This window comes from Styela clava, chromosome 12 (genome assembly GCF_964204865.1).
Source record: "Styela clava chromosome 12, kaStyClav1.hap1.2, whole genome shotgun sequence".
In the NCBI taxonomy this organism is placed as follows: Eukaryota; Metazoa; Chordata; class Ascidiacea; order Stolidobranchia; family Styelidae; genus Styela; species Styela clava.
This window is the reverse complement of record NC_135261.1, coordinates 8,330,040-8,343,169: the sequence shown is the minus strand read 5'-3', so window position 1 is coordinate 8,343,169 and position 13,130 is coordinate 8,330,040. Positions and strand designations below refer to the sequence as shown.

Genomic DNA, 13,130 nt, shown 5'->3' with positions numbered 1-13,130 from the left:
TTATTATTAAGTAAAAATTTGATCTTGAATGGGCAGTTATACAATAGTGAGGAATCTTCCCGGATTTGAACAAAAAGCGATGTTCACAACGACATATTCAATATAATGAAAGTCTATGCAGACATAACAAATTTACTTAGATCTTCCTATTAAAAATATTCCTTAGAGCCGGATTTGAACCAGGGACCTATAGATCTCAGCATTCTACCCCTACAGTCCACCGGTCTCTCAACTGAGCTATCGAAGTGCATATCTTCGGCATGACGCCTGATTTAAAATTCATGAATTGAAATGTTTAATACAAAAACCAAAACACAGGATCAGACATTCTGTCTGAATTATGAGAAGTTATTAAATGAGTCATTGGTTCAGACTGGGTAGTAATACAAAAGCAAGGGCTCGTCCGGAATTTGAACCCGGGACCTCTCGCACCCAAAGCGAGAATCATACCCCTAGACCAACGAGCCCATCAATAGCCGAAGTTTACAACGACATTTTGAGCCTTGATTTCAAAATAATCAAACTCTATGCAAACATTGGGGTATTTTGGACTCAGAGGTTAAGATAGTATTGACATGGATAAATAGAAACCTTGACATATAATACGGAAGAAAGAGAACCGGAGAGAGGAAAGGTGAAACTCAAGTCATATATTGTTTTAAAAATTACAAATTTCATCTATTATAAAATTTATCTGGAACATTGATATATAATACGAAAGAGAGAAAACCGGAGAGAGAAAGGGAGAAACTCAAATCATATATTGTTTCAAAAATTATAAATTTTATCTAATATGAAATTTATCTGAGAAGTTGAGTTAGTATTGACATGGAGAATTAGAAACATTGATATATAATACGAAAAAGAGAAAACCGGAGATAGGAAGGGTGAAATTTAAATCATATATTGTTTTAAAAATTAAAAATGTTATTTATTAAAAAAGGTCCTACGAGCCGGATTCGAACGAGCGACCTATGGATATCAGATTTCTATCACTACAGTCCACCGCTCTATCAAACGGAGCTATCGAAAGACACACGTCTATAAAGGCATTACGCCTGAGTTGAAATTTCTAAATTGAGATCTAACATGAAAAAACCAAAACACATGATCAGACATTCTTTCTGAATTTTGAGAAGTTCTCACATCAGACATTGGTTCAGACTGGGTAGTGATACAAAAGCGAGGGCTCGTTAGGAATTTGAACGCGAGACCTCTAGCACTAAAAGCGAGGATCATACCCCTAGACCAACTAGCCAATCGAAAGCCGGAGTTTACAACAACATTTTCAGCCTTGATTTCAAAATAATCAAACTCTATGCAGACATTGGGGTATTTTGACTGAACGGTTGAGATAGTATTGACATAGAAAAATAGAAACATCGATATATAATACAAAAAGGAGAGAACCAGAGAGAGGAAGGGTGAAACTTAAATCATATATTGTTTTAAAAATTACTAATTTTATCTATGATGAAATTTATCTGAGAGGTTAGGAAAGTATTGATATGCAGAAATAGAAACATTGATATATAATACGGAAAAGAGAAAACCGTAGAAAGGAAGGGTGAAACTCAAATCATATATTGTTTTAAAAGTTAAATATGGTATTTAATATAAAAGGTCCCTCGAGCCGGATTCGAACGAGCGACCTACGGATATCAGCTTTTTGTCACTACAGTCCAACGCTCTACCGACTGAGCTATCGAAGGACACACGTCTACGGAAGCATTACTCCTGAGTTGGAGTTCCTAAATTGAGATCTAACATGAAAAAACCAAAAAACATGATCAGAAATTCTGTCTGAACTATGAGGAATTATTAAATGAGCCATTGGTTCAGACTTGGTAGTGATACAAAAGCGAGTACTCGTCCGGGATTTAAACCCGTGACATCTCGCACCCAAACCGAGAATCACACCCCTAGACCAACTAGCCAATCGAAAGCCAGAGTTTACAACGACATTTTCAGCCTTGGTTTTAAAATATTCAAACTCTATACAGAAATTGGGGTATTTTGGACTGAGAGGTTAAGATAGTATTGACATGGATAAATAAAAAAATTGAAATTTAATACGAAAGAGAGAGAACCGGAAAGAGGAAGGGTGAAACTCAAATCATATATTGTTTTAAAAATTACAAATTTTATCTATTATAAAATTTATCTCAGCGTTTAGGATAGTATTGACATGGAGAATAGAAACATTGATATATAATACGAAAAAAAGAAAACCGGAGAGAGGAAGGGTGAAACTCAAATCATATATTGGTTTTAAAAATTAAAAATGTTATTTATTATAAAAGGTCCTACGAGCCGGATTCGAGCCAGCGACGTATGGATATCAGATTTCTATCACTACAGCCCACCGCTCTACAAACTGAGCTATTGAAGAACACACGTCTATAAAGGCATTACGCCTGAGTTGAAGTTCCTAAATTAAGATCTAACATGAAACAACCAAAACACATGATCAGACATTCTGTCTGAATTATGAGAAGTTCGCACATGAGACATTGGTTCAGACTGGGTAGTGATACAAAAGCGAGGGCTCGTCCGGGATTTTAACCCGAGACCTCTTGCACCCAAAGCGAGAATCATACCCCTAGACCAACGAGCCAATTAAAAGCTCGAAGTTTACAACGACAATTTAAAATATTTAAACTCTATGCAGACATTGAGGTATTTTGGACTGACACATAAGATAGTATTGAAATGGAGAAATAGAAACATTGCGATATATTACGTAAGACAGAGGAAGGGTGAAACTCAAATCATATATTGTTTTAAAATGAAAATTTTAATTATTATAAAAGCTCCTCGGAGCCGAACCAGCATCCAGCGACCTATGGATATTAGGTTTTCATCACTACCGTCCACCGCTCTACCAACTGAGCTATCGAAGGACACGCGTCTATGAAGGCATTGCGCCTGAGTTGAAGTTTATAAATTGAGATGTAACATGAAAAAACAAAACGCATGATGTTTGATACAAAAAAAAAAAACACATGATCAGACATTCTGTCTGAATTATGAGAAGTCATTAAATGGGACATTGGTTCAGACTGGGTAGTGATAAAAAAGCAAGGGCCCGTTTGGGATTTGAACGTGGGACCTCTCGCACCCAAAGCGAGAACCATACCACTAGACCAAGGATCCAATCGATCGCTTGAGGTTTACAACAACATTTTCAGTCATTTTCAGATGACAGGAAAGTGTCTTCCCCGTGTCTCGAAACTCGCCCCACCGCCTCAACCAGTGCGATATTTCTCCTCTAGTATCGAGGATGAAATGAGCACTGCAGACCACCAAGTTTTTCCTCGATGATCGACCTAAACCGTGCTTTTCTGATTTCGCAAGAAAGCCGCCTTCAATTGAAGACCGAACCCCGGCCGATAACCACGTTCGCCGTTCAATTGGTTTGATTTGGCCCGTTTCTGGGCTGAACGTGAATAACAATTTGGGGGTCGGCGTCCGGTATTTTGAAAAACAGAGGCAAGGGTAGATGAAAGTTCAAATTGCCCCTCAAGATGGACGAACGCTTCGTCTGGTGAGGACATCAAGACGGATTCATCCACCAAGCGAGACAGTTTTTGACGCAGTTCCTTCTGGTTTAAAACACCAAAAAACCACACCCTCCTGAGGAGATGAACTCTGGCGATCATCCGGCGCAGAAATTAAGCTCTGATTTGTCATGGTTAGCGTGGGGGTAAGAGTGGCTCATTAATAATTTTTGCAACCACAGGAGGGTCCGGAATATGGGTGACCACGGGCTCGGGCTCAACCACGAGACTAGGTGAGGTCGGACCAGAGACCGCAGATACGACAACATCATATCTTGAGTGACATGGTCCGTTAAAATCCCGACAACAAGAACCGGAATTTTTTGAAGACTCCCCGATCTCAATTACTCGCTCAGGGCTTTGGGGCGGCGGGTTATCTACAGTGAATAAGTGTGGATCAGGTTCGGCTCGGAGAAAAGCTTCGTCCCATGCCGTACGCAGCCAAGACAACAACGACTGCCTTTCGGAGTCTTTATTGGGGGCTCCCGAAGTATGCGAACCAAGATGGCGGACATCGGAATGTAATATGTGTACTAGGTTAGGGTAAGGCCATAATTTTAGGTATGAATACTACGGGAGGCTCTTGGCTAGTCTTCGAACTGATAATAGGACTAAATTAAGGAAAATTGGAAAAAATTATCGCCTAACCCTAACCTGTTACCCATGTTACGTTCCGATGTCCGCCATCTTGGTTCGCATACTTCGGGAGCACCCTTTATTGACATATCGGCGCACGGGCCTGGAGGCGCATTTAGTGGGAAATTCCTTTATTGTAGGTCGGATTTGACCGAGGGGAGGAGTCTTTAAGTGCATAGGAAGGGTATGAGGGTTTTACTTTACGGGGATGAGGTTCTGGTGTAGCCAGCGTCAATGGGGTTTGTCGGGGCGAACCGGGCGAGGATGAAGAGGAAGCATAAAAAGTTACAGATTTTTTCTTACGGTTTTAATTTGAAGGTAGAATAAGTTTTTGAATCCAGGGAGGATAAAGGTGGGGTGGTTTTTTAGAATGTGAGAAATGGAAATAATTGGTTTAAGTAAAGATGAGGAAGCAGGAGAAATAGGAGGAAGAGAGCCTAAAAAAGAAGTTGCTGCAGAAGATAAGAAAATATTGGATGCAGATTGCTCTGATATGGGAAAAACAAGAGAACTCAATGATCGAGCTGAAAAGCCCGACTCGGTCGACGAGAACTCTATGATTGGAACAGGTGCCGATGGATTGTGTGGCGAGAGAGAGCACCCCGGGCGGCAGGCTATCCAGTGGAATTTTACAGGTATGAGGTTTTTTGATCCCTGCATTTCCACCTAGAACACCTGCCGCACACCGGATCCAGCGAAAGTTTTGCTCGCGGAAGCCGGTGTACATTCAGGAAATGTCTATACAGCGAGATCTTAATTTGCTGTACCGGTGAGCTCTTTTACGACACACGGGCAGTGGGCAAAGAAATGGGGTTATTATGCCATTGTAAATGAAGGGAACGGAGATTTTAGTCGTAGTAATAGAAATCTCCACTCCGAAATCGCCATCAGGGGGAACAGTTTTTCCCTTTTTTACACGTCTTAAATGGACTTACCTTGAACGAGAGAATTAAAAACCGAGTGAGCAAATGGGACACACGATTCGTGGACGAGACATCCTTTCCCCTTGCACCGGTATCAACTATCAATGACAAGTCAAATTTTGCGAGGAGGTTGAATTATAATTCTTGCAACGAGTGCAAGAAAAGTTTATTATTCCGGAACGCCAGTGCATAACGTTCCAGTGCTTTAGTAAAAGGGACGGGGATGCAAGATCAAGATTACAAGATTTAAAGGGGCAAGAATATATGCCCACGGATCGCTCACCTACGAGAACAGTAGCATACAAGGGGAGATCAGAAGTTAAACCACTTGCCATGCTTGATCGGGGTACTAGTAGAATAATGTAAACAAACGAGAATAGAGCAACACGAACAAGTAACTAATCTCAACTGCCCTAATTTACCTAATAATAACAATTGTCAAACGGCAAATCAGTCCAGAGCTGTACAGAGCTCTGAGGGAACCTCGAATGCCCGAATACCTTGCCTGCTGATTAGCTAATCGGTGTATTTAGCGATCTTTAGATTCCTATTAAAGTTGAGCGCCAGCAGGCGCAGAAACTCGGCCTACGAAGCTCCCTCGATGTTCACCCAAGGCGATGAGTTGCACAGCACTGCCGGGGGCAAGAAGTTGAAAACTCCCACCATGGCCCCCCGACACGCTTTCGATGCTCACAACTTCCACTCTGTGCAGTCTTCACTCACTACAGTCCACCGCTCTACCAACTGAGCTATCGAAGGACACACTTCTATGAAGGCAGTTATACAATATTGACAACTCGTCCCTGATTTGAACCAAAGGCGATGTTCACAACGACATATTCAATATAATAAAAGTCTTTGCAGACATAATAAATTTATTAAGATTTCGTTATTAAAAAGAAATCGATCAGCGACCTTATGATATCAGCTTTCTATCACCACAGTCCACCGCTCTACCAACTGAGCTATCGAAAGACACACGTCTGTGAAGGCGTTGCGCCTGAATTGAAGTTCATAAATTGAGATGTAACATGAAAAAAAACAAAATACATGATCAGACAACCTGCCTGTCTGTCTGTTTAGATGTAGTGTCTAAACGGCTGCAGCAATCTGGATGAAATTCCACAGATGGGTGATCCTGTCACCCTAGTAATGTGCGTTTTATAGAAAGTCCAAATGGAGGTTTCCATTCCACGGTAGCAAGGAATAACGCGCCGATCGTTGTGAAGTTTCCATTTTTTTCGCCGTTTTCTTGCCAACCAATTGAAATTCCAAGAACGCTACCTTCCTTACGAAAAAATACTCTTTCCAACAAGTCGTCCGTCCTTGATCTCGATACTACATAAACTGGAGAAGCCTTAGGGATTTTAGTAATCATTATTTTTTTTAATTTTTATCCATCATATATCAGTCACGCGAGTATGTCTACAAAACGTGCAGCTACCAAATTAACTGGCCTTTTTGTCAACCCGCCCACTTACTTAATCGCGCCGCCGATGAAGATTCTCAAGTCTCTATGGTTGACAACCGGTTGCTTAAGTGGGGGCCTCAATTATCAGCGGTGATCCTGGGCGCCTACCGGGTTGTACTTATTATAAAACTTCCTTCGTTTTGATGTCCGGTATATACCTGCAATGGTATGACCAGTGTTTCATATATTACTAAGCTTCGGAATCGAACCAAGAAGAGTTCATTCGCTATTCGGCCTTTTATACAAAATCAAGGAGAAATAAAGGCACATCAAATGTTCCAAAATTCGGCTGATGTCATTTTATAAGACTGTCACAGTATAGGATAAGTTTATCCCGACTCCATAATCAGCATAAAGGGCGATAAAATGATTGATAAAAACAAATACATAAAAACTGATTATGTAATTGGGAGAGTAAACAAAACCTTGGATAAGGTTTAAAACGTACAGAATATAAGATGGAAGGTATTGCCAAAAGAAGTTTAAAGTTTATCTCTTTTTTGGGGACCCCTAACTTTTGATCGATAAGTCCTCGGTCTCTGACCGATATTCTCATTGTAAGGTTGATTCCTCTCTTGAAACAATTGTTTTACATGAGTACCATGTTGTTTTATCTACTGAAATTTATTCGTACATGTAAGGCTGGCTCCTTGCTTATTCGAACAATTGTTATGTGTTCAAATTTACATTTGAGTATAGTAGTCCAATAGCCAAAATTGTTTTTTATTTGTGGGGCTTACTCCTCACTTTTAAATAATAGTGTAATAGTTGAAAATCTGCCCAAACTGTTTCATTTCACAAATCTCATCATTTGAAAATTGATTTCACGGAAAAAAAAATTAATTACTTTTATTCACTTCATTTTTTTTGTTTGTTTTTTTAAATTTTGTGTCGTGAACTTCAACCATTTCTAATAATCATATTTTACTGTGAATTTATCAGCGTAAACTTGGAGGGGGCTGACTTCGATGACCGCATGGTCGTATCGCTCCTTCCAGTCTATACCGAAAAAAGCGTATTTTTTTATAGCCATTATTTATTTATTATTATGACTGTTTTTTTTTCTGGTTGACGAAATAAATCTCTCTCTCTCTCTCTCTACTGTTCACTCCCATTTATAAAATCTATCAATTCAGCAGTGGTAACGGTTATAAATTTATTAATGTGGTGTGGCAAGTAATTTTTATTTATTTATTTTTTTTCAACTACCCGTATGTAATTTATAACTTCTGTATGGTTGTGCGTGTGGGTACGTGTGAAATATTTCCATTATTTTAGGTGAGTGAACACGTACCACTTCTTCTTGGCAAAATCTTCCATCCTGTATACATTATGTACGTTTTAAATCTTATCTAAGGTTTTGTTTGCTCTCCTGATTTCATAATCAGTTTTTATTTATTTTTTTTATCAATCGTTTTATTGTTATGCTGATTATGGAGTCGAAATAAACTTATATTATTATATATTAAGTGGTACGTGTTCACTCACCTAAATTTACACGTTTACCCCGGGAGGGGATAAAACCGATGAGACGGCTAAATCACATGGCGAAACGCAGCCTCATGTCCGGTTTACAGTCCATGTCAGGTAAGAGATTAGTTATCCAGCTATTTGTTCAAGATGCATGGACTTGATGGTGAACGAAGAATCCGACCACCCTACGGTGGCCAAAGTCCAGCAATCCGCTCACATATGCTCCACACCGCCGAGCCCGCATTCAGACTTGATGGCATCTCAAATCATAGTCAACACTCAACATGTCATAAAATGTAAATTGCACTTAGTTTATTGCATTTATTATGAAAAATCAGAATAAGGTACATTCGACTGCAAAAAAAATTATTTCACCAGCATGCACAAGATTTTATAAAGCTTCAGAAAAAGCATTGGAAAATAATTAACATGAAATGGATATACTGATGCTTGTAGGGTACAAATTCATATTTGATGCGAGCTGGGAAATTAGTAATTACTTAAAAATGGATTTTTATTGTTTTCACATAATCACAATCATTTTTTACTGCTCTGTTGCTATTTTCACCATAAAATTGCTGCAAAATAGATTAATCTGAGGTATTTGAAATCGAGATCGATCCGGCTATTCAGATATGGATATTGACAGTGCGATGAAACACTGGTATAAATGATTAATTTAAATATAATATGAAAAGGTGGAAAATCACAAAAGATTCAAGTAAATAATTCAATATCTGTTTTGTGTGGCAGTTCATCATCATCTTATCTTTCGTAAAAATCAGTTATCCATTGCATAATAATGTTAGCTTCCTGGTTACGTACATCAATGACAGATTGTGGATCTTTGGGATTGGAACTCCTAAAATAATTATACAGTATTAAAATGGTTCCATTACATTTGAACCCATGACAATTGCACCTGCACACTATTGCACCAATGGAATTTTTTTTTGCGGATATTTGAACCCATACTAACCCTAACCCATGGATGTTAGCACCCTCATATAGATTGAACCTGTGCGAATGTATAGGTTCAAATGGACGGTCACCGTATTAAAATATACCAAATACTTTCTCAATTATTAATATTAAATATGCTCAGACACAGTGATAAAATTCTGTATCACACACAATATACTTCTATAATTACTAAAATTTCAATTTTATCCCACTTTGTCAGCTTTCGTGATGTAAACTTTGGTTGCAACTTATAAACGAGAATATCGGTCGGAGACCGAAGACTTATCGATCGAAACTGTGGTTTCGTTTCATGACTCTATAGTGACACCGCGTGTCCCATCACTAATTAATTAATAACTTGCTAATTATACAACCTAATTCATCCAAAATCAATAGGCTTCTGGTCCGAGATATGATAAATGCACATGCTAAATTTGGACAGATTCAACCACGCCTTCGCGAGATATCGCGTGCATCTAACAGACAGACAAACAGACAAATACCTATCAACATACTTACCGATTTTAAAGATCGATAAGTAATAAATCCTGTAATCCAGACAACATAAAGACCCAAAAGTGCAAAGAATGCAGGATGGAAGAAACAAAATTCATCCGAAGGATATACCACAAATAATCTTACCTCAGATCAAGATGATGTGCACCCCCTATAACTTCGAGAGCAACAAGGCTAGGTGCAGGACTTGTATGAACTCCTCCTGGTCCCCAAGGATCAAGATCCCCATTTGAAAAAATTATGTTGCTCGCTGACGAAATATTAGCTCCCCAAAACTATAGAGAGAATAGCAATATGCATAGCTGGTAATTATTCACAATTAAGTTATAAATGTTTAACACAAAACAGTGAACTGCTCTCCAAACCTCCACTAAACAAACCGGAGCTACAAAGTCTGATAACCAATTTGGGATCACACTATGCCACAAGCACCTGAACCTAAGATAAGATAACAAAAGAAAGCAAATTTCAAATACATGAATAATATGACCATATTGTCAACAAAATTCCAGTCAAATGTTCAACGAATTGTATCAACTGTCATATAAAAATGTGCCTCTGAATTATGAAAAACATCAAAAATTGGGTGAAATATCAAGTACAATAGGGCTAGTACAAAAAAGTAATTATTGTAGTCTTCTAGTATTTTCAAAACAGAAAATGTGAAACCGATTATGCAAACAATCCATAAGTCCATTTAGTGCCTGATCAGATTATATGACTAAGGTAGCAATTTGAGTGTGTTTGTGTTTAAAAAAGTTAAATAAGTAAAACTTGGAAATTATATGAAATTTCGACCTGAACATCAAGCCAATCCACTCTCGGTGTTACTCCATATTTCTTTTGACAATATTCAGCTCTCATTTCAGGAGTGAGTGGGAGAAGAGGAAACATATCCGTTTTTCCAGTACTTCCCTGTGGGAGATTTATTTCTGTGCAAGCCTGTAAATATTGAAAAATGTTTTACCCATTGGTCAATAACAGATTCATTATGTTAAGAAATAAAAGCATGAAACCATCCATCGATAAATACAGACCTGATAATCCCAAGCAGTGGATGTGTCTCCCAGACCACAACCTGTTGGATCAGCGCAATCAACAAAATCTTCGAAAATATTATAACAAGTAACTGCAGTAGCATTATAAAACACACCAGCAGCATTGGCCAGACCTGTTACTACATTTGAAGCTGATGTCATTTTCGAGCATGCGACCTGAATAGCAAGTATTAAGATATGTATATGAAACAGAAAATATAAAAAATGAAAGCTATAAACATCATACATACTTTTAGCGGGTAAAAGGAGGCAGCTCTGCAATATGTTGCATAACCATTGTCTATCATAAGATGTAACTTACGTCTACAGGATGACCAGGCATTGGACCCAGTAGATCAGAAGGGTAAGGATAATTCACCATTGCAATTGATGTAAATGCATTTCGGACCCATTTATATAAATGATCTAATGTAGATGAATTGACTTGTTTGCATGTGTGAAAACTTGATGAAATATCAGCATATTTTCCTTGATCAGCCATCCTGATAACAAAAATAAAATTTATGTACATAACATACATGAATGACATCATTGGAAAAAGTCATATGACTTGCAGTAAATTCTTTGTTCGCAAATTTTTAGTGTAACAATTTTTCAACCGGTTAATGTAAAGCAAATATTGACTAAAAGCATGTGACCAGTTTTTGATAATTCATCTATTTATCAAGAGTAGGATATAATCGAAAAAACAATTTATTGTAATCAATACTATGGATATAAAAAGTGTGAATAGGTAATGAGACTGACATACAAAAAACTTACTTTTGTGTTTCTGAAAATGCCTGTTTTATTAAATTCACACACATTTGGCTTGACTTTGCAAATTGATCTGTAACAGACCTAAAAAATCCATGTGGATCCCCAAGTCCAGATATCCAATAAATGGGAGCACTGGCAGAGAGTGATCCTGCTATCAAATCAGGATATTTGAATCTCAGATAAGCAGCGAGTTGACCGCCATAGCTGAAATATATGGAACTTTATTATTCTTTAAAATCTGTATCACTGCAGAAATAAATGGGTAAAAAGAAATTATTATTTTATATTATGGACATGTACCATATAATTTATTACTGACCTTCCTCCAAAAGCAATGACAGGACAAGGCTTACTGCAATATTTTGATCTGAGATATTTTAATAAGTACGCATAATCTGCAAGTGCTTGTTCAATAGTCAGCAATCCAAGGTTGTCAACCATAAAAGACTTGTCTCCTAAAGGAAGCGATTTTCCATAATATCTCTGCAAAATGAAATTGATAAAACTTTTTATAGGAATGATTCAACACCCACAGTCTAACTGTGGAGAACAGTGTAACTAAATATTTGAATTTATAAGTTGAGAGTAAACCATAAACTTCACTTCAGATATTCACAACAAAAAGATAAAGAAAATGTAATTGAAGTCATCTTGGAAAGAAAAAATATTTAAAATAACACCATACATGTTCAGCAAAAACAACTAATGCCCCAAACTTTGGAGCATGCTCTGTCAAAAATCCTGAAGCTTTTTGAAATCCTTCAATTGGTCCTTCATTTCCAGCATAAAAGAATATTGGTCCACCTTCCTTCATGTATTGTTCTGTATAGTGAGAAATGATAATTTTGACAATTTGAATCTAGTGCATTGAATTGGGAATATTCATATTGGAATGGTAAGTTTAGTAGTTATGTTTGCACCAAATGTAACCGCCACTGAGAGATAGGAGGCCATATACAATTATGAATCATGATTTTGCAAATCGAATAAGATATATTGTATTGGGAATATTTGTTTGTCAATAACATATAAAGCCCCATATACTGATATACTGGATTGGTAAATTTATTTTCAACGAAGTAGCATGCCCAATATCAGATGAACATCTGCACATTTCAGCAATTTGGGCAACCATCCTTATATTTAAGCGGCCCTCATTAGTTGTGATAACATACCAGACCCCATAATTTCTGCTCCAGACTAGTTGAAAATACAGGATGAATGATGAAACGGCTTGCGGCTTCAAAATACAGACTTGAATACTGGAATAGGTACCAGCAAAAACATCAAACTGAATCTTGACAGCCATTTAAGAATGATAGAATGTTTATCAGTTTCAAGGGTTTTTAAAATTGGATGAAATTATTAACCAAATGCTGAAATGCAGTGGTCCACCCTATCTGCATGTCAAATATGAATTACCATTACAGTATCAACATACATGTATACTGATGATCAGATTGAAAAAATGACCAACCTGTTATCAAAAATCTTTGTTTGTATGTTGCGCTTCCATGCGATTTGAAGTTGAAATGATCAACGAATTGATCAAAATACATTTCAGTGAATTTGGGAGCTTCATCCTGAGCTATGTCCTTGGTGAATTGAATCACTTGGGAATTCACTCCAAGAACCGATAGAACCAACAAATAAAAAAAAATATCCATTGTAACAGAAATTCTCTAATTACAGAACTGACAAACCAACAAAAACAAACAATGGTAACACCTGCAGATATGTGCGACTGCCTATGAGAATGAAAATCAGAAAA

At 37.5% G+C, this 13,130-nt stretch overlaps 1 protein-coding gene and 1 non-coding gene across 2 annotated transcripts; both read right to left on the bottom strand.

The window, feature by feature from the left end:
* Positions 1-395: 395 nt before the first annotated feature.
* Trnap-ugg (transfer RNA proline (anticodon UGG)) lies at positions 396-467 on the bottom strand. The gene has a single exon. It is a non-coding gene; the product is annotated as a tRNA-Pro (tRNA).
* A 7,893-nt stretch (positions 468-8,360) lies between these two features.
* On the bottom strand, positions 8,361-13,130 carry LOC120330153 (dipeptidyl peptidase 2-like). Its single transcript, XM_039397002.2, has 9 exons — positions 12,837-13,130; positions 12,045-12,181; positions 11,679-11,842; positions 11,363-11,563; positions 10,902-11,082; positions 10,580-10,756; positions 10,341-10,484; positions 9,669-9,817; positions 8,361-8,925 (listed from the first exon to the last, which is right to left on the bottom strand). The coding sequence occupies exons 1-9, from the start codon at positions 13,024-13,026 to the stop codon at positions 8,829-8,831; spliced, it is 1,440 nt and encodes a 479-aa protein (XP_039252936.2). The 5' UTR covers positions 13,027-13,130; the 3' UTR covers positions 8,361-8,828.